The 25,274-nt window shown below is 46.6% G+C and overlaps 1 protein-coding gene across 4 annotated transcripts; it reads left to right on the top strand.

The window, feature by feature from the left end:
- On the top strand, positions 1 to 24,429 carry CHERP (calcium homeostasis endoplasmic reticulum protein). Of its 4 annotated transcripts, none has more exons than XM_075611206.1 (19): positions 1 to 161; positions 1,932 to 2,078; positions 2,833 to 3,032; positions 3,349 to 3,486; positions 5,879 to 6,030; positions 8,478 to 8,610; positions 9,044 to 9,133; positions 10,441 to 10,753; positions 11,741 to 11,922; positions 14,275 to 14,710; positions 16,327 to 16,568; positions 16,668 to 16,801; positions 17,759 to 17,845; positions 18,041 to 18,190; positions 19,647 to 19,757; positions 20,606 to 20,700; positions 21,836 to 22,021; positions 22,786 to 22,836; positions 23,631 to 24,429. In XM_075611206.1, exons 1-19 carry the CDS (start codon positions 137 to 139, stop codon positions 23,666 to 23,668), a joined length of 2,910 nt encoding a protein of 969 aa, XP_075467321.1. In that variant the 5' UTR covers positions 1 to 136; the 3' UTR covers positions 23,669 to 24,429. The 4 variants fall into 4 exon arrangements, with proteins under 4 accessions (XP_075467321.1, XP_075467320.1, XP_075467319.1 ...); XM_075611205.1 differs by having other exon boundaries at positions 1,932 to 2,108; positions 8,478 to 8,589; XM_075611204.1 differs by having other exon boundaries at positions 1,932 to 2,108; positions 19,653 to 19,757.
- The last annotated feature ends 845 nt before the right edge of the window (positions 24,430 to 25,274 follow it).

Raw genomic sequence — 25,274 nt, 5'->3', positions numbered from 1 at the left:
GTGACTGAGCCCCCCGAATGCTGTTGCCGTATTCCAAGCTTGGTTTCGCGACACTTCCGGCCTCTCTGTGTGTGAGTGGCGGTGTTCGGTGTGACGGTATCCGCCGGAGGGCTGTGTGCAGGCCCCACTCAGAGCCATGGAGGTCCCGCTTCCCCCAGACGGTAAGGAGGAGACCGGGGAGCAGCGCAGGAGAGGCCTGCGGCTTATATACTCTTCTCAGGCCGGTGGGGTATAGGGCAGTGCATGGGGTTGGGTTACCTCCAGATACTCACTGGGGTATCGTTCCGGGGAGATAACACGCTTCGTGTAGTAATAATAATCGTGTGTGTGTATAATAAATATATATATATATATATATATGTGTTCTTCAGTATTTGTCATAGGACAAGCTTTCGAGAGTTCTCCTCTCCCTCAGGGTATTTCTTGACCTGAGGAAGAGAGGAAAACTCTCGAAAGCTTGTTCTATGACATAAATTGTTAGTCCAAATAAAAAAGGTATCACCTAATACTGAACTCATTTATTCTGCACTATCGCAACTGGACTAACACGACTATTTCCGCTTTATATATAGATATATATATATATACCTATATATATATATCTGTCTGTCAGTGGGTGGGTTTACTGGCTATGCATCTTAAGGCCACGGCCAAGCTTTCCCTGGCCTTACACAGTCAGGGGCGGGCCAGTGACGTCACGGAGCTGGTTTGCCCTCATTGGGCGAACCAGCTCACGTGACCGGCCCTGCGCGCCGGCAAGCGGGGAAATGTTAAATTCAGGTAAGACCTACGCTTCCACGCGCTTGCGGAAGCGTAGGCGAGCCCCTACTAAAGCCGCTCTAATTGCGGCTGTAGGGGCTCCGTGCTGAGCGGGAGCGCGCCTCCGCCAGCAAGCAGATAACATGGCCGAGGCCTTACCCAGGCTGTGCTCAAAAGCTGGGAAATGCAGCAAGCATAAGCTTATAGGGGACCATGTTATATGGTTTTACAGCAAAAGGTGGCACTGTGCTCATTTGCATGTTATTTCACAGAATCCCTTGCAGTGAAAGCACTGTATGCTGGGTGAAAGCAGGGTTGCCAGACCTGTCTAAGACATGCAAATTAGCATACAGTAATATTTCCATTTGAGATTTTATATATTTAATTTGCATGTCTTGGACAGGTCTGGCAACCCTGCTTTCACCCAGCATACAGTGCTTTCACTGCAAGGGATTCTGTAATATAAATAATATATATATATTATGCTGGCACACTGCTTATTGGCATCTAAAGCTCAGGGAGTGCATCCTCTCTCCTGAAATCGGGGGGGAGGAATAGAAGGCACTACAGGGGTTCGGTTACTTACTGGGACATTTAAGTGTGTAAGATTATGATCCTTGAGAGGTTTGTAGGGGTGACCGAGTAATCGAGAGATCATGAAAGCGGATGATCTTACACAAGTTCATAGGGTTAAGTGGTGTGTGGGACATACTTCACAAGTTTATTTGGATAGTGTGTGAGGGTGACCCTACACAAGTTTATAGGGGTAACCGGTGTGTGTGAGATCCTACACAATTGTGCAAGGGTAACTGGTGTGTGGTCGTGATAGGACACAAGTTGTTATGGGTAACTGACGTGAGGGTGAACCTACAGAAGTGTATAAGGGTAACTGACATATGAGGGTGACCTGACACAAGTGTATAGGGGTAACTGGTGCGTGTGAAGGTGACCCTGCCCAAGTGTATAGGGATAACTGATATGAATGAAAAACCTACACAAGTGCATAGGGGTAACTGACATGTGAGGGTGACCCGACACAATTGTATAGGGGTAACTGGTGTCTGTGAGTGGGATCCTACACAAGGAGATAGGGGTAACTGGTGTGTGTAAAGGTGAATACTATAACTTAATGTCACAGTGCTACCATATAACTCTTTCCTGTCCCTTAACAGACCAGGAGCTGAGGAACGTCATTGACAAACTGGCGCAGTTTGTAGCCAGGAACGGGCCGGAGTTCGAGAACATGACCATGGAGAAGCAGAAGGAAAACCCAAAGTTCTCCTTCCTCTTTGGGGGAGAGTTTTACAACTACTACAAATGTAAACTCGCAATGGAGCAGCAGCAGCAGCGTATGTCTGACTGTCGTGTTAATACAGCTATTCTGCTGTGCATTTAACCCCTTCGCTGCTGGTAGCGAAGTGGTTAATTGCTGTAATTATCACTGCAGGCTTTAAAAATAAAAAAATAAATATATCATGTATATTTCTATACATCTAGTTCAATTTTCCTCTTCTTGAAATACATTGGCATGTTAGAGATAACACCACAGTGCAATGGAAGATATAAGGCAGGGATAAATATATATTTTTCTGGTAGCTGGTGCGTGTTGGGGCGATATTATAGAAGTCTATAAAGGCAGCTGTGTAAGGGTGAGATTCTGTTGGTGTGTGTAAGGTTGATACTATAGAGTCTATATAGTATAGACATTTGATACTAACTAAGAGTGATTGTATAGCAGTTTATGGGTGTAACTGAAGTGTGTGTAAGAGGGAAATCTTATTTGTAGGGTTAACTTATAAGTGGTGATTCTATAAACATTTTGGGGCGTAACGTATGTGTGTACGTGTATGTATGTATGTATGTATGTATGTAGAATATGCATTGAAGTACATGACGTTTCCCAATTTGAATGCCCTAGGAAATAGTGCACCCATCACGATCTCAAGAAGGTGGCCCGCTGATATGAATTAGTTTTATTTCTCCGAGGCCATACAGCAAAGGTTATCTGCTGCGATTTGTGCTTGCTTTTGAACTGTACCGTTATCATGCACCTGTATCTTCTTTCTCCGACAGTTCTTTGCAAGCAGGCTCAGGACTTGGAAGCCATCGCCCAAATCCCCACAATCCCCACAATCCCTACGATCCCTCCACCGACCCTGCCTCTGCCTCCTGTGCTCGTAACCCCTCAAGGTGCCCCTCCTATCGAAGACCTCATCCAGCAGAGCCAGTGGAACCTGCAGCAGCAGGAACAGCAGCTGCTCGTCATGAGACAGGTACAGGAGAGCGCAGTATGCCCACCTTTACTACTGTAGGGAAAGCGATTCATTCACAGGCAACCGTGTGTAAGATGCCATGGTAGTATTACCTTTGACCCCAATGTGTTCCTGGCCCCTCTGGCTCGGCTGGGGTTACATTAAAGGCTTCAGGTCTCAAATGTGCCCATGTAAAATTCTATTTCCGCTAATTAGTTGACATTCGCCGGTCAGTATCTGAGCAGACATCATTTTACAGCCGCTTGATGGGTGCAGGAGGCTCTGCAGATTTTTAGGTCACTGATTTCATCCGGGATCATCTCTCTTCCCCCACCAGGAGGAAGTCACTGCGGTGGTGGCACACGCCATGGAGCAGCAGGTGCAGAAACTGCGGGACGAGACCCAACTTGACATGAACGAGTTTGATAACTTACTGCAGCCAATCATTGACACGTGCACAAAGGATGCTATATCTGTGAGTACCTGCAGAGAGACGAAGGATACTATTTCTGTGAGTAGCTCTAGAGAGAGACACACATGATGCTATTCCTGTGAGTGTTGATTGTAGAATACGGGAATCATGTAAAAGATAGAATATGCATATAGAGCAATATTGTAATAGCAAAATAGTTTTTGAGAGAGGCTCATAGATTTAGAAGTGATCGATGCCACTACTCACATGGCCCAGAGTGAGTGTAGACCTATAAAGGTATCTTTGGAAGAATGTTCCTCTTCTCTCCCAATCACTGCTAACTGTTGAACTCGTGTTCGTACAAAGGGGACATCTACCTGTGACTTGAACCAAAACCGGGAACCCTCCTTAGAATACAGTGTCTCCCCCTCGTTTTCAATTACCGTACACAGAGAAAATGTATATAAAAACGATGTATTCACATAAAAATACAGTACAGCACTCTGTACTTACATATATAAAATAACATCAGCGGCCTGCATTGGAGCATGACCACAGCCTGGACAGCGTGAGTCGTCTGGTATCTTCGCTCCTGTGTTCCTTCAATTCCACGTTCTCTGTGGGATGCTGAGGTCCAGGCGAAGCAATTTCATTGCAAAACACGTAAAAGATATTCTGTGACCTTTTGGAGCCTGCCAACCACGTCGAGGCATAACCAAATTTTGAAGGTCAACAGTTTAGTTTTAGGACCTGCACATTTTGCTGTAAGGATAGACTCACTGCAGTTATTCTCCCTCCAACAGAGGTAAAAGAGAAGTTTCAACAGTTTAGTGTTAGGACCTGCAAAATTTCGTTATGCCTTGATGTGGCTTTCAGGCTTATAACGCTTTGGCCAAAGGGTTTAACTAAAAGACCCTTACTCATGAGAATAATAATAATTATTGAAGTATTTAACTACATACTATTTGCTATATATTTTGTCACATTGGATGTAGCATTCGGCTTTTCTGTCTTTTGCTGTATACATTTAACCACACTCAGTAGCACTCCTTTTTACATATTCACATATACATATGCCCTGAATTCTCAATATATATTTTTTGAAGTACTATTTGCTGTGTGCTGTCTCTGTCATCGGACTGGTTCTGGTAACTATATGTTTATCTTATTCCTATGGGACAACATCAGGATTTGTTGGAGACTGTGTGCATACTGTTATACAATAGACTGTGCGTGTATATGATGTGGTGGGTTCTGGGGTTAGAGCTTGCTGGGGTTGTGTGTTTGTTTATGTGCAAAAGTAAGCGAAACCCTGGTTTTATCAGCTAAATTAAAGGGGATAATTAGAATCAGGTGTTTAAATAATTGGGTAGATCTTCAAGGGTGAGTTTGGGAGGCCCCATCCTATATAAAGATCAGAAACTTTGTGAGTTTGGTCTTCACCATATAGGTGTGTGGAAACACATTATGCCACGATCAAAATAAATCTCTGAGGACCTCAGAAAATCGGTTATTGATGCTCATCAGTCTTGAAAGGGTTACAAAACCATTTCTAAGGATTTGGGGCTCCACCAATCCAATGTCAGAAAGTCTACAAATGGAGAAAGTTCAAGACCACAGTCATTATAGCCAGGAGCGGTCATTCTACCAAAATCTCTCCAAGAACAAACCTGCAAATCATCTAGGAAGTCACAAAGAACCCCAGAGTAACATCCAAGGATCTGCAGGCCACTCTCGCCTTAGCCTCAATGAGAAACGTTATGTTTGGGGAAAACCAAACACTGCGTTCGAACAGAAGAACCTCATCCCAACCGTCAAGCATGGCGGTGGGAGTGTGATGGTTTGGGGCTGCATTTCTGCCTCAGGACCTGGACGGCTTGTCATCATTGACACACAACCATGAATTCTGCATTGTATCAGAAGATTCTAGATGAGAATGTCGGGCCATCTGTCCGTGAGCTGAAGCGAAAGTGGGTCATGCAGCAAGACTGATCCTAAACATACAAGCAGATCTACAAAAGAATGGCTGCAGAAGAAGAAATGTTCGCGCTTTAGAATGGCCTAGTCAAAATCTGGACCTAAATCCCACGGAAATGTTGTTGCAGAACCTGAAGCAAGCTGCCCATGCAAGGAAGCCCTCAAATGTCAATGAGTTTAAGTAGTTATGTAAGGAGGAATGGGCCAAAATTCCTCAAAACCGATGTGAGAGACTGACCAGCAGTTACAGGAAACGCTTAGTTGAAGACATTGCCTCTCAAGGGGGCGCCACCAGGTACTGAATCTAAAGGTTCCTATACATTTTCACACATGGATATTGGATGTTGAATCCTTTGTGGATAAATAAATGTAGAAAAACTTTCATGTTTGTTCAGGTTATTTTTTATCTGTTATTAGGACTTGGATCGAATACACCGGTTATCCCGCTGTAACTGAGTGCGTTTTGTCTCCTTCCCAGGCCGGCAAGAACTGGATGTTCAGCAACGCCAAGACCCCCCAGCACTGCGAGCTGATGTCCGGGCACCTCCGTGACCGCATCACGGCCGACGGAGCGCATTTCGAGCTCCGTCTGCACCTTATCTACCTGACCAATGACGTGCTGCACCATTGGTTAGTGTGTGTCAGTGTGCCTGTGTGTGTGTGTGTGTGTGCCTGTGTGCCTGTGTGTGTGTGTACAAAAACCCTCCACAGCAAAGCAAATGGAAATATTGCTGTATGCTCATTTGCATGTCCTAGACAGGTGTGTGTGTGTGTGTGTGTGTGTGTGTGTGTGTGTGTGTGTGTGTGTGTGTGTGTATATATTTGCATATTTGCTTTCCTGTGGACGGTTTTTGTCACTTTTTTTACTCACCATAACTTAACTCAGTATTATATATATATATATTTGCAAAGCCAGTATAACCAACCTCACACTGATGAGACCCACAAGGTCGAAACAGTCTGTCTGTGAGTGGGTTCACTGGCTTTGCATCTCATGCCAGGCTATGTTTAAAGCTGCAGTTCAAGCTCAGGTTTTTTTTTTTCACTTCAATAGTTTCATGTGGGCAATCTCTACTTACCTAAAGAACTGCATAGCTGCCGGTCAATTCGTTCTCCGTCTATTGATCAGCGAAGTTTGGCGACATCTTTAAATATGGGGAATGTAAATGGTTGCTATAGTAACAAGTATGCTTGTTAAAATAGAATACAAGAAAATTGGTCTTTCAAAGATGTTTTTTTTAAAACAGAAAATGCTAAAAGTATTTTTTCTTACTACAGAACTGATTTATAAAAAAAAACCACATGCAGGATATTGCTTGAACTGCAGCTTTAAAAGCAGTGTTTAAAGCAGCGTGCATTGGCTTAAGGGTGTCATGTAATTATGGCTTTAAGACAAAAGGTGGCAGTGTGTGCTCATTTGCATGTCATTTCCCAGAATCCCTTGCTGCAGTGGAAGCACTGTATGCTAGGTGATAATGGTGAAAAGCAGGGTTGCAGATTGTGTGTGTGTGTGTGTGTGTGTGTGTGTGTGTGTGTATATATATATATATATATATATATATATATATATATATATATATATATATATATATATATATACACATATATATATATATATATATATATATATATATACACATATACATATACATATATATATATATATATATATATATATATATATACATATATACAGTGTTCGACAAACCTATACATTTGCACGCCCCGGGCGAGTGGATTTAACATCGTGGCGAGCTCCTATTGGCCCAAGCAGCACACGTGTGGTACTAGGTGGCGAGTAGATTTTTTTGTTTGGCGAGTAGATTTTTTGGTGATTTGTCGACCACTGTATAGATATAGATATCTATCTATCTATCTCTATGTAGATATATATATATATATCTATCTATATCTCCCACAAGGGAGCAGCGTGTGTAATGTATGGAGGGATTCCTACTCGGGGTCTGTCTGTCTCCCTGCCTAGTAAGCAGAGGTTGCTCCAAGAGCACTGTGTGTGTATAACTGCTATGCAGGGATTTCTACTATACACACACTATGTAACTGGTGTGCAGGGATTTCTACTATACATACACTGTATATAACTGGTAGGCAGCAACTTTTACTATATACACCCTGTATATAACAGGTTAGGCTGGGTTTCCTAGTATACACACACTGTATATAACTGGCAGGCAGAGTTTTGTACTATACATACACTATATAATTGGTAGGCATGGTTTCCATGGGGGAAGCAGTGTCTTTGTGTCTGGGATGCAAGGTTTCCCAATGTGTATATGCGTGTATTGTAAGGCTACGCTTATAGTGCCGGCGACGATAGGCTGTGGTCGCTGGAAAAATAAAATAGAGATGACTTCCAGCGAGCGCGACTAAACCGTCGCACCATCACGTCGCACTTACTATAAGCGCACGCGACTGCGGCAATGCATTTGTTTTGACGCAACGTCGCTGTCGCCGTCACTATTGGCGCAGCCCAATGCTTGTTAGAAGAGACTGACTGTAGAGTCCTGTAGGGCAGGGGTGCTCAACTAAGTCCTGAAGCCCCCCCAACAGATCAGGTTTTCAGGATATCCCAGCTTCAGCACAGGTGGCTCAATCAGAGGCTCAGTCCAAGACTGAGTCTCTGATTGAGCCACCTGTGCTGAAGCTGGGATATCCTGAAAACCTGACCTGTTGGTGGGGCTTGATTGGAGTTGTGCACCCCTGATGTAGGGAACACTCTAACCTGCGGTACTGCTAACCAGAGGGAGGAAACACAGCACACGCGTGTTGGGACTGGGAGACACTTCACAGGAGGGATTTACTGGGAAGAAAAGGGGAGAGGGAGCTTACAGGGCTTGGGGTGTGATAACATGCTGTCTGCTGAATATCCCTTTTGTTTACTACAATGAAATATTATACAGTATGCATATGCTCCTCTAATTATGCCCCGTAACCCTTTTCAGTTGCTGACCCTCTGGCCCTGACTGGGTCAATGCAGTGGTTCTTTGATGGTTACCAAGAACCATAAGTGGTATGTCCGTGCAGTGTTACAGTAACCGTTGTTTCCCCCCTCACAGCCAGAGGAAGCAGGCCAGGGAGCTGCTAGCTGCCCTGCAGAAAGTGGTGGTTCCCTTATATTGCACCAGCTTCCTAGCAGTGGAAGAGGACAAGCAGCAGAAGATCGCACGGGTGAGCAGAAAGACAGGGAAGGTGAAGCACCCAGCTTTCTAGATCACTGGCTCCACCTCACTGCAGCCCTGAGTACAGATTTCGGTGGCGAATCGCCAGAAGGCATAGTGGTGTAGTGTGTGGGCTGGACGCACAGTGAGGAAAGACATCGTCTTGTAGGAGAATCGAGTCTCATACATATTCTATTGCATTTTAACCCAATATGGATTGGGGCTGACTGGGCAGGAGGGGAACAGTACACATAGGTATACAATGGATCGCACACATAACAAGCTTATTTCAGTTTTATTGTATAGTGACAATAGTAAATTAGTTTTGTTTTCTCAATTGTAGAGTTATGACGGCCTATGTAGTTAGCCCCACCCCCCTATCTCAAATCTATCTAAAAGATGCCTGAAAGTGCTTCTGTCCCCCCCGTGGTTGCTGCAAGCTATGCTCTGTCCCCTCTCTCTAGCTGCTTCAGCTGTGGGAAAAAAATGGCTACTTTGACGAGGCCACAATCCAGCAGTTACAGAGCCCCGCGCTCGGCTTGGGACAGCACCAGGTACGTTCTGCTGATTGCTCTGGTCTGGGGCTTTTGGAAGTGTATGGGTTAAAAGCTGTAGATGCTACAGGTGCTATCAATACGGATGCTGGAGATAAGATAACCAATGAGGGGAACAATCGGTAATGAAGAAGTGATTACTGAAGTGGTTTATCACAGTTTGGACCCAGTGCCATTTCTCGTAAGTCTTTGGCCAAGCCCTGTTATTCCCCCGGTGGTTTGTGCACCAGAAATGTTATTGTAAGCTTGCCAGTGAAGGGGAGAAGGTAGCGTTTGCCCCTCGCCACCTTACTGATCTCACTACTTCAACTACTGTCAGGAGCGGCTCCCACAGATAAAACTATATGCACACAATGTTATATATGGTGTATGTGTGCAAACCTACCCACCTACACCCCCACATACTCACACCTAACACACACACACATACTCCTAACACCACACCTAACACACACATACCTACCTACACACACCTGCACACACATACCTACACACTCGTCTAAACACACTTACCCACACACACACACCTAACACACACACATCTAATACACACACAACACACACACACACACACACACACCTAACACACACACACACCTAACACACACACACACCTAACACCCCCACACACACACCTAACACCCACACACACACCTAACACCCCCACACACACACCTAACACCCCCACACACACACCTAACACCCCCACCCACACACACCTGACACCCACACACCTGACACCCACACACCTGACACCCACACACCTGACACCCACACACCTGACACCCACACACCTGACACCCACACACCTGACACCCACACACCTGACACACACACCCCACCCCTGACACCCACACTCCCACACACCAGACACCCACACTCCCACACACCAGACACGCGCATACCTACACTCTACACACGCGCATACCTACACTCTACACACGCGCATACCTACACTCTACACACATACCTCCCAGCAGAGGTGGTAGAGGCTTAAACAGTAAGGAACTCTGCTTAGGATAAACCCAAGGGGATCCTAATTATGATACAAATCCTAGGATCTAATGGGGTTGGAGGTTTCCCAGCGGATAGGAACATGGGCAAAGTTGGTGGGTGGGGTACGTGGTTTGTATATGCTCTCAAATTCTTTCTTTCGTGTATACAGAGTTCTACGACACAATATGTTCACCCGTTTAAAATTCAATAGCACTAATCTAAAATATACATCCCTGTGCAGTTCGCACTGCAGTGCTGTATAAGTGAACACTCCTGCCTTCTCCTCACCCCTTCTCCTCACCCCTTCCCAGGCGGCACTGCTGGCAGAGTTTGCCAACGTGGTGCAGCCGGTACACATCGCCTTCCAGCAGCAGATACAGACCCTGAAAACTCAGCACGAAGAGTTTGTTGCCGGTTTACAACTACAACAGCAGCAGCAGCAGCAGCAGCAGCAACAACAGCAGCAGCAGCAGCAACAACAACTACAACAACAGCAACAACAGCAGCAGCAGCAACAACAACAGCAGCAACAAGTTCAGATCCCGGTGCTGGAGCCTATCCCAGAGCCGCCGCCGCCTCCTGCCCCGGCTCCTCCTCCTGCACCACCTCAAGTTCCCCCTCCAGGTATAATAAGACTGCTAGGACAAAACACCCATACAGATTTAGGGAGGGGGAGGGTGATGTACAGTTAATGACATATCCACTTGATGTTCTCGCGCCCCCCCTCTCCTGTGTGTGCGTGCCCCCCCTCTCCTGTGCGCGCGCCCCCTCCCCTCTCCTGTGCGCGCGCCCCCTCCCCTCTCCTGTGTGCGCGCGCCCCCTCCCCTCTCCTGTGTGCGCGCGCCCCCTCCCCTCTCCTGTGTGCGCGCGCCCCCCCTCTCCTGTGTGCGCGCCCCCCCCTCTCCTGTGTGCGCGCCCCCCCCCTCTCTCCTGTGTGCGCGCCCCCCCTCTGCTGTGTGCGCGCCCCCCCTCTGCTGTGTGCGCGCCCCCCCTCTGCTGTGTGCGCGCCCCCCCTCTGCTGTGTGCGCGCCCCCCCCTCTGCTGTGTGCGCGCCCCCCCCTCTGCTGTGTGTGCGCCCCCCCCCTCTCCTGTGCGCGCGCCCCCTCCCCTCTCCTGTGTGCGCGCGCCCCCTCCCCTCTCCTGTGTGCGCGCGCCCCCCCTCTCCTGTGTGCGCGCCCCCCCTCTCCTGTGTGCGCGCCCCCCCCTCTCCTGTGTGCGCGCCCCCCCCTCTCTCCTGTGTGCGCTCCCCCCCTCTGCTGTGTGCGTGCCCCCCCTCTGCTGTGTGCGCGCCCCCCCTCTGCTGTGTGCGCGCCCCCCCTCTGCTGTGTGCGCGCCCCCCCTCTGCTGTGTGCGCGCCCCCCCTCTGCTGTGTGCGCGCCCCCCCCTCTGCTGTGTGTGCGCCCCCCCCTCTGCTGTGTGCGCTCCCCCCCCCTCTGCTGTGTGCGCTCCCCCCCCCTCTGCTGTGAGCGCTCCCCCCCCTCTGCTGTGTGCGCTCCCCCCCCTCTCCTGTGTGCGCTCCCCCCCCCTCTCCTGTGTGCGCGCCTCCCCCCCGCCCTCCTGTTTGCGCGCCCCCTTTTGCTCACTCCCTGTCACCCTTGTTCTCTCTGACAGAGGAAGTGATCCCTCCCCTGGCCATGCCCAGCTCACCAGAGTTTGAACCCCCTCCTGGCAGCGTGCCGGATCCTACAGCCGCCGGGACACGGGTCCCAGTCGCTCACGATCAGATCCCACCCAACAAAATACCGTGGTTTGATCAGCCACAGCCAATCGCACCGTGGGGCCAGCAGCAGCCGGTGAGTGAGTGAGAGTGAGTGTTCTATAAATATGATAGTGACATATTTAGTAATTTTACTGTATTTATGTATATTTTGCTCTTTTGAGTAATGACAGTATGAAATGTAATTGACAAACATATAAAACATAGAATAAAGCAGGTGTGCGCAAAGTTATTTTTTTGTTGTGCCCCCCTGTTTGCCGGCTCCAGTGCTCGCGCCCCCTCTCCCCAGTGACCGGGCGTCAAATGACACCGAGGGTAACGTGACCCCGCAGTGTCATTTGACGCGAGTTTCCATGACACGTCACATGACCCCGCGGCGGCAAATAACGCTGCGTTGTCGTGGCGACGTGACCAGAAGCTGGCTGAATCCCGGTAAGTTGAGGTTGCAGAAACCACACGCAGTCCCCCTGCATTTAATTTAAATGCCTCGGGGAAGAGTGCGGGGCCTCTGCAACCGCCCGCGCCCCCCCCCCCCCAGAAAAATCCCGCGCCCCCCAGTTTGCGCACCGCTGCAATAAGGAATAGAAAGAAAGACTCAGCACACAGCTCTCATAGTGTAAGTATGTAATTATAATGCAACAAAAATTGTGGTAATAAATGCACGTACAGAAATATGAGTTATATAAGCAGGGCATGTTTAGGGTACATGTTACTGCTCGTGGATACAGATGACTTGCTTCGTGGACACCCGTTGCGATCATCAACCTCCGGTCCGAATGGAAACGTCTTTACATCCAGTAGCTTTAGTATTCCAAATGATCCTTCGCTCGGTAGACAGTTCCACGGCTCAGAACCCAGATAGTGGCACACGGCTGGAACAAATACTTCCCTCACTGATGGCTCTATCAGCCTCCGCTGCAAGCCTGTAGCTTCGGTGCCTCAAAGCGGAATCACTGACATCACTGGTTCGCGCCGCGATTAAGCGACGACCAGAACTAGATTAGTGAATTTCCCGCCGGCAGCCGATTTGAAGCTTGATACAGTGATGGCAGGAACAAAGTCTCACAGCAGACCGTATACACTAATCCTACGCGTTTCGTAAACTCACGTCTACTTCATCAGGGAACTAGGCATTAGTTATTTTTTTGGCCAGCCAGTTGCTGAGATGTATACTACTTCTTGTTCTTTTAAATATCTTTAAGTGGCGGTCCAATAGGAAACAGCGACCGATAACTTTGAAGCTTCCTATTGGCCGGTGGGAGCCGCAGGATTTAGTTCTCTTTGAATGAAGTTTTAAAGCCGGTAACTTCACCTGTATGTATTTTGGGAATAGGAGGGTGTGGGGGAGTTCTCCAGAGCTGAAAATAACGGGGTTAATAAAAAAAGAGCAGCCAACTGTGATGTATTTGTTCTTATTATATCTGAATGATCAACCAAATACAACAATAGCCCCCTTATTTCCCCATGTTTCATTGTTCCCTCCCCTCTTTCCTTGTCTGTTCATATCCTTCCCTCCCCCTTCCCCTGTTCCCTCCCTCTTCCCCTTCCCCTGTTCCCTCCCCCTCCTCATGCTGCATACCCTTGTGTTATGTTTGTCACGTGTGTGACCCATTATACTTCCAACATTTTCAGTGTGCAGTTGGATATTGAGTTCGTATTAAACTTATTTGGCATATCCCAATTATATCTTGCTTTTTGAGAGCTGGGAACTTATTTATATCTATGATATCTGAATGATGTGCTGCGTAATATCAGTTACATTGCATGTCCCGGTCAGTGAGGAGAGCTGGGAGTGATGTGATCTGACTTTCCTGTCTACAGTTACTGGAACTTCATGAACTACAAATTATATAATTAAATGAGAATCGTAGCATCTTCTACTTTTGGTCCTTTTTTGGTATAAAACATCCTTGACTTTTTAAAGCAGCAGAACAGCCTGCAATGCGTTTATGTGCAGTTTATCTGTCCCTGTCACGCTGGCAACGAATGACGTCAGGGCTTCCTATTGGCCTGCGTGACGCGGTACATTCAAACACCGGCATTCCGTTAGGCACACGGTTCCCTGGCTGCAGATAGCAGCATCCCGTAAGGAGGGAAGTATCCGGAAGCAGGAGGTCCCCGGAACCGAAATTAACACCCGCTACTTCAATCCTGTCATTAAAACAAATACATTTTAAAACACAATACAGCCTGTTCTGCTGCTTTAATATTTAAAATGAGTAAACCAAAACTGAACAAGAAGTGTACCTAAAATGTGTAGCCTGAATTTAACTACTTGGCTGCCAGATGTACAAATAAATTGTACTTTAAATGTTTAGGGTGTAGCTTGCTTTGAACCAATGCTACACCCTGTGCTCCCGACACTGGGGTTATACACTATGCAGAATAAAGGCATCTAACCTGCTTGTATTTTGCTTCCACTCTGTAGCCCTGCGAGCAGCCTCCCTTCCCTCACCACCCGACTCCACCTCCCTGCCCCCCCTGGAACAACAGCCACGAGGGCATGTGGAACGAGCAGAGGGACCCCAACTGGAACAGCCAGCGGGAAGCCCCCTGGAACAACCAGCCCGAACCAGCCTGGAACAATCAATTTGAGGCCCCCTGGAACAATCAGCACGAGCAGCCCCCCTGGGGCACCGGGACGCAGAGGGAACCGCACTTCCGCATGCAGCGGCCCCCTCATTTCCGGGGGCCCTTCCCCCCTCACCAGCAGCACCCGCCGCAGTTCAACCAGCCGCCCCACCCCCACAACTTCAATCGCTTCCCCCCCCGATTCATGCAGGATGAGTTCCCCCCGCGGCACCCCTTTGAAAGGCCCCCGTTCCCTCATCGCTTTGACTACCCCCAGGGGGACTTCCCTGCAGGTAACGCTACACCTGTACTACATAGCACATGCGTGTGCGCGTGTGTGTGTGTGCGTGTGTGTGCGTGTGTGTGTGTGTGTATTTATATTTTGCGCTTTACAGAATAGATGTTCAAATACAGAGCATTATTATGCAAAGCGTGAATCAAACAAGCACATAACAAGCAAATCCCTATTCCGGAGAGCTTACAATCTAAATGGGATGTTGTGGGACGGGAAGGAGAAAGTGTAGTGGATGGTAGTGCCTTACCTTGATGGTGAGTGAGTGCAGCAATGTCAAGGAGTCCAAGCTATTGAAATGCTTCATTTAAATATAGGATATATGCCCATTTTCAGTATGTGATTGTGATGTTGGGTGTATTCTGTTACTGAGGTGCGTACACTGTATATTATTTAGTGAATATGCACCTTTAAAGCAGCGCTCCTTGGGACCCTTTATGCTTTTGAATAGGTTTTGAGCAGGGGGTCTCCGGAGCTGGACGTGTTGATTTCAGCTCCGGGGACCCCCTGCTCCCTGAGATCCTCGCCTCCGCAGGAAGTGGCTGTAGCTCTCTGCTGTTGAGATGTCCCGCTTGAGACGTGGGCTTCCTATTGGCCCGCAGGGCATTTAAGTCGCCATTATGTTAGCCCCAACTAGTCCAGTCAGAACTTTTACAGGCACCCCCTTTCAAGGTAAGTATTTCGGGAAGCAGGGGGCTGATAAAATGTAGTTAAGCTCCGGAGAGACCCCATGCTTATTTAATAAAAGATAAAAACAAAAAAAGTGTCCCCAGGAATGCTGCTTTACTATAAAATGCAGGCTAAATATAGTGATTGCAGCTGAAATGGTCCTTCAGATTCTTCAAGATTGAGGCAGTTATCTTTGTTCCAATAATCGTTTATTCTTCAGACACAGAGAAAGCATATTACTGGTATATAGGTACAGTACAGGTTCTGAGTGGGGAACTAATCAACATGATGGTATTTCTTAGTTCTGTTCTCTCTCTGGACAAGCAAAACCTTAATGCTGTTGTAACCGGCTATTCTTGGCAGATGCACCTCTTTCTCATGATCAGCCAGGTTATGCATAGCAATTAATATTAACAGGCAGTAAGAAAGCAGATCTTCGTCTTCAGCTGTTATCTTTCATACATTCATGGTAAAACAATGTATCCCTATATGTTTTATCTCCAGACATCCTTGTGAGATGTCTGCTCGTACTATCAATCTCTGTTCTGACAAGCTTCTTATTCCAGACGGATCTAACTGTCCTTTTGTATCTAACGATGCTCCTCATCTCCAAAACCCATCTTTAATATCCTACCAATATTCCTATTTCTCAAGATGCCTTTGTCATGTTGATTTCACTGTCTAACTCTCCTCACATTGCAAACTCCTGAGCTTGTGTTATCTCGAATTTCTGCTCATCTTACAAAAATCCTAATTATAATGACCAGTTTGTATAACATAGATAAAAGAGAGGCTAATGAGATTAAATGGATCACGAGACCTTTCTACCGCAGCTTCTCTGGAAGTGTGGGGGTTTAAAGGACCTTTTTATTGGACCAACTAAGTCCTGTTATTGTGACAATGTGAACATATTGTTATCTGTCTCATCGTCCTCTGCTTCATCCCCAGAAATGGGTCCACCACATCACCACCAAGGCCACAGAATGCCACACCCCAATATGAATGAGCACCCGCCCTGGGGCGGGCCCCAGCACCAGGAATTCGGGGGGCCGCCGCCCCATGGATTTAACGGGCAGCCTCCTCACATGCGCAGACAGGGACCCCCGCACGTCAACCACGACGACCCCAGCCTTGTCCCCAACGTGCCCTACTTTGACCTGCCCGCCGGTCTCATGGCACCTCTGGTGAAGGTACGTTTGTATGGGGAGGCAGAGTCTAGTTTCTCGAGGGCAGGTTCTCATCAGGGCTCCTATGTCCGACTGCTAAATCCCTCCCCTCTCCCTCCCCAGCTGGAAGACTACGATTACAAACCTCTGGACCCCAAGGACATCCGCCTTCCTCCCCCGATGCCTCCCAGCGAGAGGCTGCTGGCTGCCGTTGAGGCCTTTTACAGCCCCCCGTCACATGACAGACCCCGGAACAGGTGGGGGCAGCGTCATAGACACAGCTGGTCTTTAGGTCCGCATGTGCAGAAAAGGTTCTGGGGCCTTCTCAAAGGTTAACCCCTGCACTGCTTAGTCTTGTTAGTTTTGTTTCACTACGGGAGTTTGGTTGGTATTCTTTCCAATGCACCATCTGTATGTTCCTGCGGTGCCTTATTAACCCCCTGTCTGGGAAAACCAGGCAATTTTATAATGATGGTTCCTGTGTTTTATCAGGAGTGGGCAAAGCGTAGCTTAGACTAGCAGTGAGCCGCTCCAGTCCTCAAGGGTCACTAACAGGTTAGGTTTTAAGGATAGCCCTGCTTCAGTACAGGTGGCTCAGTCTTCGACTGAGCCACTGATTGAGCCATCTGTGCTGAAGCAGGGATATCCTTAAAACCTGTCCTGTTAGTGACCCTTGAGAACTGGAGTTGGCCACTCCTGCCTTAGACGAATGCTTCCTAATAGGATCACATAATTTAGTGTCAGATAAAAGCACACAGCTCATGTAGTCTGCCCAATTTCCCACAAGAATGAGTTCTGTAAAGGGATATTCCATGTTGGAATCTCTCTCTCCCTCTCTCTCTCTCTCTCTCTCTCCTCTCTCCTCTCTCATACAATGTGGTTCTGTATGACTTTTCTTTCTTGGGCATCCTATTTCTTCTGCATCCTATTTCTTCTTTAATGCCATTTTGGTGTATTCACATTGCCGTCTGATTTGAAATGGTTTATATCGGCTTGAAGCAGCATACTGGAGATGGATAGATATACAGAGAGAGATCCAGGTTGCTCATTAAACTGATCGGGCCGATAGGGGCGCTGTCTCACAGAAACTCCCATTCAGTTTAACGAATAACCCCCATAGAGAGAGAGAGAGCACGAGTCTGAAAGTTGTCGTGATTGGAAGTAGATTGAGATAACATTAACCCTTTCCCTTCCTTGCCCCCTGTCCTGTGCAGCGAGGGCTGGGAGCAGAACGGCCTCTACGAATTCTTCCGAGCCAAAATGCGATCCAGGCGGCGGAAGGGTCAGGGCAAGAGAAACAGGTGAGGATCAGACGCCAAAGGGTGAAAGCTAAATCCCTCTGAGACCGCAGATCAGTGGGCGATGGTTATATACTCTGTACTATTGTACGGTATGGTGTTGAACGTCTGCTTTTTAACACCTTCACTGATGGAGTGGCCAGCGGCGCAATATGCAGTCCATGGGTACACCTGACGTAACCCTATTGCCTCTTCCAGCAGGCCGTCGAGATCCCAAAGCCGGTCGAAGAGCCGCGGCCATTCCTCCTCCCGCTCCAACTCTGGGTCATCCAAATCTTCCCGCTCGTACTCCAGATCCCGCTCCGGCTCTCGCTCCCGATCCCGATCTTACTCCCGATCCAGATCCAGGTGAGGGCAGCTGCTCAAACAGAACCCCCTGTGACACACACAGCCAGCAGGTAGCAGGGCAGAGCAGGCTGAGGCAGCTCAGCTTCGTTAGTCAGAAAACAAATCCTGCAAAAAAATTTAAAATTAAAGTTTTCTCAAATATAAACGACTGGAGGAATTCAAAATGATGAAAAGACCATTTTTAAAGTGTGTGTGTTTAAAGAAAAAATTCTGTGCTAAAAAAACCCTAGAGTAAAACTTTTCTTTTTGTGTCTGTAAATTCTTTATTTCTAATCCACATTTATATAACATTTTACGTATACAGAACAACACAACTTTAAAACAAAAAGACACACCAGAGTTTTTACACTTTCACTCTGCTGTCTACAGTCAGCAATACTCAGACTTATTGTGTAATAACATATAAGGCGAGTTATATATTAGAGTCCCGGATATACAGTAACACATTACCTGACAGCATTAATAATAAAACCTAACCGAACAAACGATCCAGAAAACTGACATTAAAAAATTACAGTGATTAAACAAAATAAATTAGATAGTAGAAACAATTCAGTCCCATGTTTGGGGTTGCCCTGCCAATTGGAACTAGGGCCAGAGGCCTTTGTGACGGGACACGAACACTCACACGCAGCACCACGCTGCTGACTTCTCGAGAAGCTTTGGAAGCACGACCTTGGCACTGTTAACTCTCGATCTGATATGAACGCACGAGCTCGGAAGACGAACTAAGTGAAACAAGATGCAGGCAGTGTTTCAAAACCTTTGTCTTGTTTATTAAGCATAGGGTAAAAGAAGGGGAAAAGGTTAGAGGCGTAACTTTGATTAGAGGTGTGATTTAGGGGCGAGACATGTTTGTGGGGTGATCGATGGGGCGTAAATCTCCCAGGACAGACACTATCAGGAATACATAACATTCTCACCTCCGTCATTTACAACCTTGGTTCTCATGGAACTTATGTGGGATGATTTAGCTTCCCAAGAAAGGAGTTATCCTCCCTTTTACCGATAAGACAGTAAAAACTAACTTCATGAGAGAATATATGTTAGCAAAAAGCCGACTACGTGGAGAAATTATATTCCAGCTATTCTAACCAGACAAAATGGAAGGCATACGCTTCTGGCCTTCTCTCATTGTCCCCAACACCCATAAATAGTAGTCCGGATTATCCTTATTATTATCATTCTCACTATGACAAATGTGTCCACTTTCCGATCCTCTCACAGTGTTCTGTTAGCAGTAATCTCTGACCATGGCAGCCAAAGGCATTCACATTTGCACAATTCAATTAGGTTATAATATGAATATAAACATTCGTTTTAAATGGGCATTCAATCAAAGATGGGTCCTTTCGCATAGTCTAACATTCTAGCAATAAATGTCAATATAATCTTAATCCTTTCGAAGCTCTCTGATCTCGCAAGTTGCTGCATTCTGTTGATTCTTCTGTGTTAGGAGCAGAACCCGGTCTCGATCGTCCCACAGCCGCTCGAGGTCCAGATCCAGATCAAAATCTGTATCCCCCGGAAGGAAACGGAGATCCCGGTCCCGCAGTGCGACGCCCCCGTAAGTACGACCCGCTCGCAGAGATAAAGGGGTCTGATCGTACTGTGTTTAGCCGCTGCATCAACATAACAACCATGTCATACTAATGAATAATTGCTTTGGGGGTGTCCTTGTTCCCCATGGGAAACTTTAGAGGGGTGAGGGAGGCCCAGTGGTAACAGCAGTGTCTCTTATTTAAAACGTTCAGAACAAAATGCCAACTTCTTGTGATCTGTGGAAAGTCACTTTATCTTTGTGTCCCTAGATTGCAAGCTCTTAGACCAAGCAAAGCGTTTTGCTTTTACAGAGCTGCAGTTGTCAATATGAAAATAAAAAGTGTATATAATGTTGTTGTCTCCTAATTTAATTTTTATTTTAATAAAGTGGTTTTACCTCTTGGTGTTATTTTTAACATTTATTTTTTACTAGGCTTGAAGCATGGGGTCTCTGGAGCTGAGCTGTGTTGATTTCAGCCCTGGGAAACCCCTGCTTCCCGAGACACTATCAGATAGCAGCCCTGGCTGGGCGTAGGAAATGTATGTTTAAAGGTCCTGTGGGCCAATAGGAAGCTGCGACGTCATCTCTGGCGGGTTCCTATTGGCCTGTGTGCCGCGGGACCTTTAAACAGAAGTGGGATGTAAGTATCTTGGGGGGCGGGGGGGTCCCTGGAGCTGAAATGAACGTCGGTCATCTCCTTGGGAGCAATATTTTTATTTTTTAAAGCAACGGTCATATAAATAAACTCGTTTAAAGTTCATGTCGCACCTTGATGGAATAATTTTTTTTTTTTTTTTTTAAACACCGTTAGTTTGTGGACAGACATTTTGTTATATTGTGTAGTAAATAAACCCCTTTCTCTCTGTATTAAGCTCCTCTTCAGGTCTGGGCTCTGGGTCGGGACCTCCAGTGCCCAATGTGCGTCTCGGGGAGGAGAATAAAGGACACCAGATGCTGGTGAAGATGGGTAAGAAACCGAGAACGTCATTAGGTCAGTTTGTCCTCTCCGGAGGGTGCCCCAAAACGCACCAGGTGGTTACCGCGTCCTTTCTTCCTGCTTCCTATGGAAGAAAACTCTTCATAAACTTTGTATCTGTGTCGCACACGATCGCACGGAAGCTGCCACTGACTTCAATGGGCGTTTCTGAGCGATAGTTCACCGATCGGCACCATCACAGCTTACCGTCACCTTTAAAGATTGTTGACATTCATTAAGTCTGGGAAGATGTCCTGTTTATAATCTTGGGTATCCTGTTTAAAAGGCAAAGTGATTATTCTGACATTTATTTTTATTCACGCATCTTATAACGCGCTTCAGCTTTGTGCACGGTAATAGTTTATTTTTTTTTGTAATCACTTTAGACCTCTCATTAAGAGACAAGACTAATGAAGTCCTGCATTCAAGCCAACATCGAAACCCCCCCCCCCAAAAATAAAAAATGTATACATGGATATATTATGATATGGTCATAGATTATTATCATTTATTTGTGAAGCACCAACATATTCCGTGGCGTGGTACAATGCAGAGTTGTGTATAGTACATAAAACGTGACATACAAGTGATGGCAGATGGATACAAGGAGGTAGTGAGGTAGTGAGGGAGCTGCTCGGGAGAGCTTCAGTGTAGAAGGAATGAGGGACAATGGTGAAATGAGAAGGTAAGGTGGCTGCTTATGGTAGGATAAGGTGGGACTCAGGATGGAATATGACCCAGTCTGACAGCCGTTAAAGTTTTTTTGGGGGGGAATTGGCCTAGCCACACATGGAGTTGGATGGGGGGGGGGATGCATATATGCTTTCATATTGCATAAACCATGTATGCAGCACTTTACAGTGGAAGCATATAGATCTCCCGCTTACCCCCAAAATACAGGTAGTTACATATATAGTCAGGAGGAATATAAACATAAGACACAGAGCTTGCAATCTAATTGGGTTAAAAAAAAAGGAAGATATCCTGTTCTCTGTTAATTTGGGGCATTAATGCAGAGAAGCAAGATTTTCTAGAACATAACATTGGTTTGTGTAATGTCATAATGTGCCCTGTTAGTCTCTCTCTTGTACTGTGCATGAGCTGCCAGCTACTGTTCCCACTGTAGGATGGAGCGGGGCGGGCGGGCTCGGTGCCAACGAGCAGGGAATCCAAGACCCCATTAAAGGCGGCGACATCCGTGACAAGTGGGACCAGTACAAAGGGGTCGGCGTCTCCCTGGATGACCCCTATGAGAATTACCGCAGGAACAAAAGCTACTCGTTTATCGCCCGCATGAAAGCGCGGGATGAAAGTGAGTCCCTAGGAGACCCCATAAATCCTTTTTATCCAGTCTCTGAATCGGTAATATCCATTTATTCTGACCGGCTTGATGGTGGTGCCATCCGTGCAGTCGCACTGAGCCCTGCGCTTCCTCCGCAGCATTTAAACTGATTGCAGGGGAAGAGCGCTGGGCCTCTGTAAGCTCCGGCATCTCCTGCTCCTCAACTCTGGCATCTTACTCCTTGTGACGACGTGTCGCCATGACAAAGTAATGTCACATGATTATGCGTCACATGACGGAGGTGGAGGAGATGCTGGAAAAGTTAAGCGGTCCCATGCTGATGTCTACCGGTCTGCTGGAAGTCCCCTTAAAGCCCATTAACGAGAATGTGCCTTATACTAGGGGTGCTCAACTCCAGTCCTCAAGCTCCCCTCAATGGCACACACCTAGTTATCTCAGTCTTTGATGAGCCACTGATTGAGCCACCTTTGCTGAAGCAGGGATATCCCTAATACCTGACCTGTTGGTAGCTCTTGGGGGCTGGAGTTGTAAAGCTTACAGCTGGCCAACCCCAGTCCTCAAGGACCACCAACAGGTTTGGTCTGATTGAGCCACCTGTGCTGAAGCTGGGATATCCTGAAGACCTGACCTGTTGGGGGAGCTTGAGGGCTGAAGTTGAACACCCCTGCCTTAAGGCATTAATTGTACATATTCCCAAGTCAGTTTGTGTTGCCCACTTGTGTTGGTTGAATAAAACTCTTCCCATACTGACGGGAGTGTTCCTCTTTGTCCAGATTTTAAAGCAGGAGGACCTTTCCCCCCGGGTGCTGCTCCCCCAAGCAACCGTAAGTATATTCTCCTCCATGTTCGCTGCAGTTCAAAGCACGCAGATGTCCCTGATTATGTCCGACTCCAGTAGAATAGATATGAATCAAATTCTACAAAAGCTCTAGAGTGCAAATGGGCAACTTCTCACTCCAACACCCACAGCTGTTTCTTTATTGGAGCTGGAGGGGAGTGAATCGTTCAGCTGGCTCTTAACAAAAATGGCGTGTCTCGCGCAAACTACTTTTTTATAGCGTTGATCACTAGTTTGGGAATCTGTTACATTGGATGTGAATCCCAGGATGAGACCTTTCCAAAAGTAGCATGAATTATATAACCCGTGCGGCATTTTTGTTCTTTTCTTCATAACCTAAATTTCGAAAATAAGGAAATGCATTTTTAACATTTATCTTGAGAAACGTTTCATTGGGAATTGTAAACATCCGCTCCCAGGATTCCCAGCCTAAAGGGGGTGTGATTTAACGGTCCCCCTCCCCATAAAGGTTTGCATTGAGGCACAAGCTGTAATTGACACACAGCACATCTGAAGTTCGTTAACAAAGCTTCTAACTCTGTCTTTAAACCAGGGAGGCTTATGCCACATCACACTTGCTAGGCCTTAGACACGGTGGGAAAGCGATACACAGTATTATAATGGTTGTGCTGCAGAACCCAATCCTAAACATCCCCCCCACCCACATCACAAGCTGACCCTTGTGATTACACAGCTGCAACACAACAGACAACAGAGGCTATTTACAATCTGGTGGTTCGATCAAACTAAAATAATGTACTGTTGCCTTATTTCCTTCAGCAAATCGAGAGACTCCGGATCCCCCGGCACCAGAATAAGAAGCAGCTCCGAGCTGAGGACTTTTCCTGAATGACCAGCACAGTCGTACTGTTTTATTATAACCTCTGGACCCTTTAATTTTATTCTATTTCCCATCAGAATATTAGGCCAAAATACACTCAATAAAACATGGGCCCCTCTGGCAGCGAAGAGGTTAATGACTTAGGGGGTGGCAAAAGGACTTTTTTTTTTTTAAATTGACTTGCATTCTGCTAGGTGTGTGCAATCAGTTCACACCTTCACTCAGAGGGCCCCTCCTGGATGGACAGAAGTTATAAACATGACATTTTTTGTTTTCTATTATGATGTGAAAAGTGAGGAAGGGATACCCAGTTTTTATTTTTTAAAGTACTGTGGCGGAGTGATATATTTCTTGGTCCTTGCTTCTGGGAGCAGTGTCCTTCCTATACTGCTCTGGGCCCTGCAGTGCAGGAGAGAGCAACTGCAGTCCTCAAGGGCCACAAACAGGTCAAGTTTTGATGATATCCCTTCTTCAGCACAGGTGCCACAATCTTTGACTGAGCCACCTGTACTGAAGCAGGGATATCCTCAAAACCTGATCTTTTGGTGGCCTCATGTTCTGGCAGGGAAGGGGTTAATAACACTGTTTCTCCTGGAGTTGGTGTAGTTGGGCCTCATTGGCTTGTGTATTGCGGAGCGATTTGATGTGACAGCTTCTGTTTGTGTATGTGAGCATATTGCCTTCTGATACCAACACTTTTGTACAATAAAAGAAAAATAGGGGGAGTTGCCTCGGTCATTTCTCTGTACGTTGTGATTCCATGCTCAGAACGGAGACCCCCAACACGATCTATTCCGCATAAGCAAGGTTAGGAATCCAGACTAGCAAAAATCAGGAATAGGCTTATACTTCTGCTCAGCTTTCATAAAGGCAAAAAACAGCATTCATAATATTGTCTCCACACAATTCTCTCTGAGGAACTATAACTATTTTCACCATGAGGAGGTGCTAGTCCATTAATAAATCCTACAAAATTCATATATACAATCTGCCCCTATTGTAAATGTGCTGTCACTGCAAACTTTGTTGTTGTGGAATTTGAAGTAAATTGAATAGGGAAAGAGCACCTTCCTGATGTGGGGTGAGAGGAGAAACAGGCAACTTAACTAATTGAAAGAACTGGAACCTTTTCACTGACACAAGCCCCTCTGTCAGGAAAAGGGTCAGAAGATAAAAAAAAATGTGTATACATGTACTATTTCTCAGTGTCATTTATTTATAAAAATGATTTGCCAGGAAGTAATACATAGTTACCTCGTTTTCAAGTATGTTCTGGGCATAGTTATGACAAATAATGTAACCATGTATTAAGTGAGGAGGGTTATACATTATATACAAGACCTTGCATGCACAGTTAAAGATAATGTTATAGGCGTATGTAACAGTTACACATTTAAATGAGACTGCTTTAGTTTTGAAATAATTTAGACTGTTGGTGGTAGTGAGTCTCCGGTAGACTGTTCCAGTTGTGGGGTGCACAGTAAGGAGGAGGAGCGCCCGGATACTTGGTTGAACCTTGGGACCATAAACGCTCAAATTCAATCCCCTCTTGAAGTTACGGTTTTAGCATGTGAAAAAATATA

The sequence above is a fragment of the Ascaphus truei genome, chromosome 8, assembly GCF_040206685.1.
Source record: "Ascaphus truei isolate aAscTru1 chromosome 8, aAscTru1.hap1, whole genome shotgun sequence".
NCBI classification, from domain to species: domain Eukaryota; kingdom Metazoa; phylum Chordata; class Amphibia; order Anura; family Ascaphidae; genus Ascaphus; species Ascaphus truei.
Note: the sequence above shows the minus strand (reverse complement) of the source record. Positions and strands in the feature narration are given on the sequence as shown.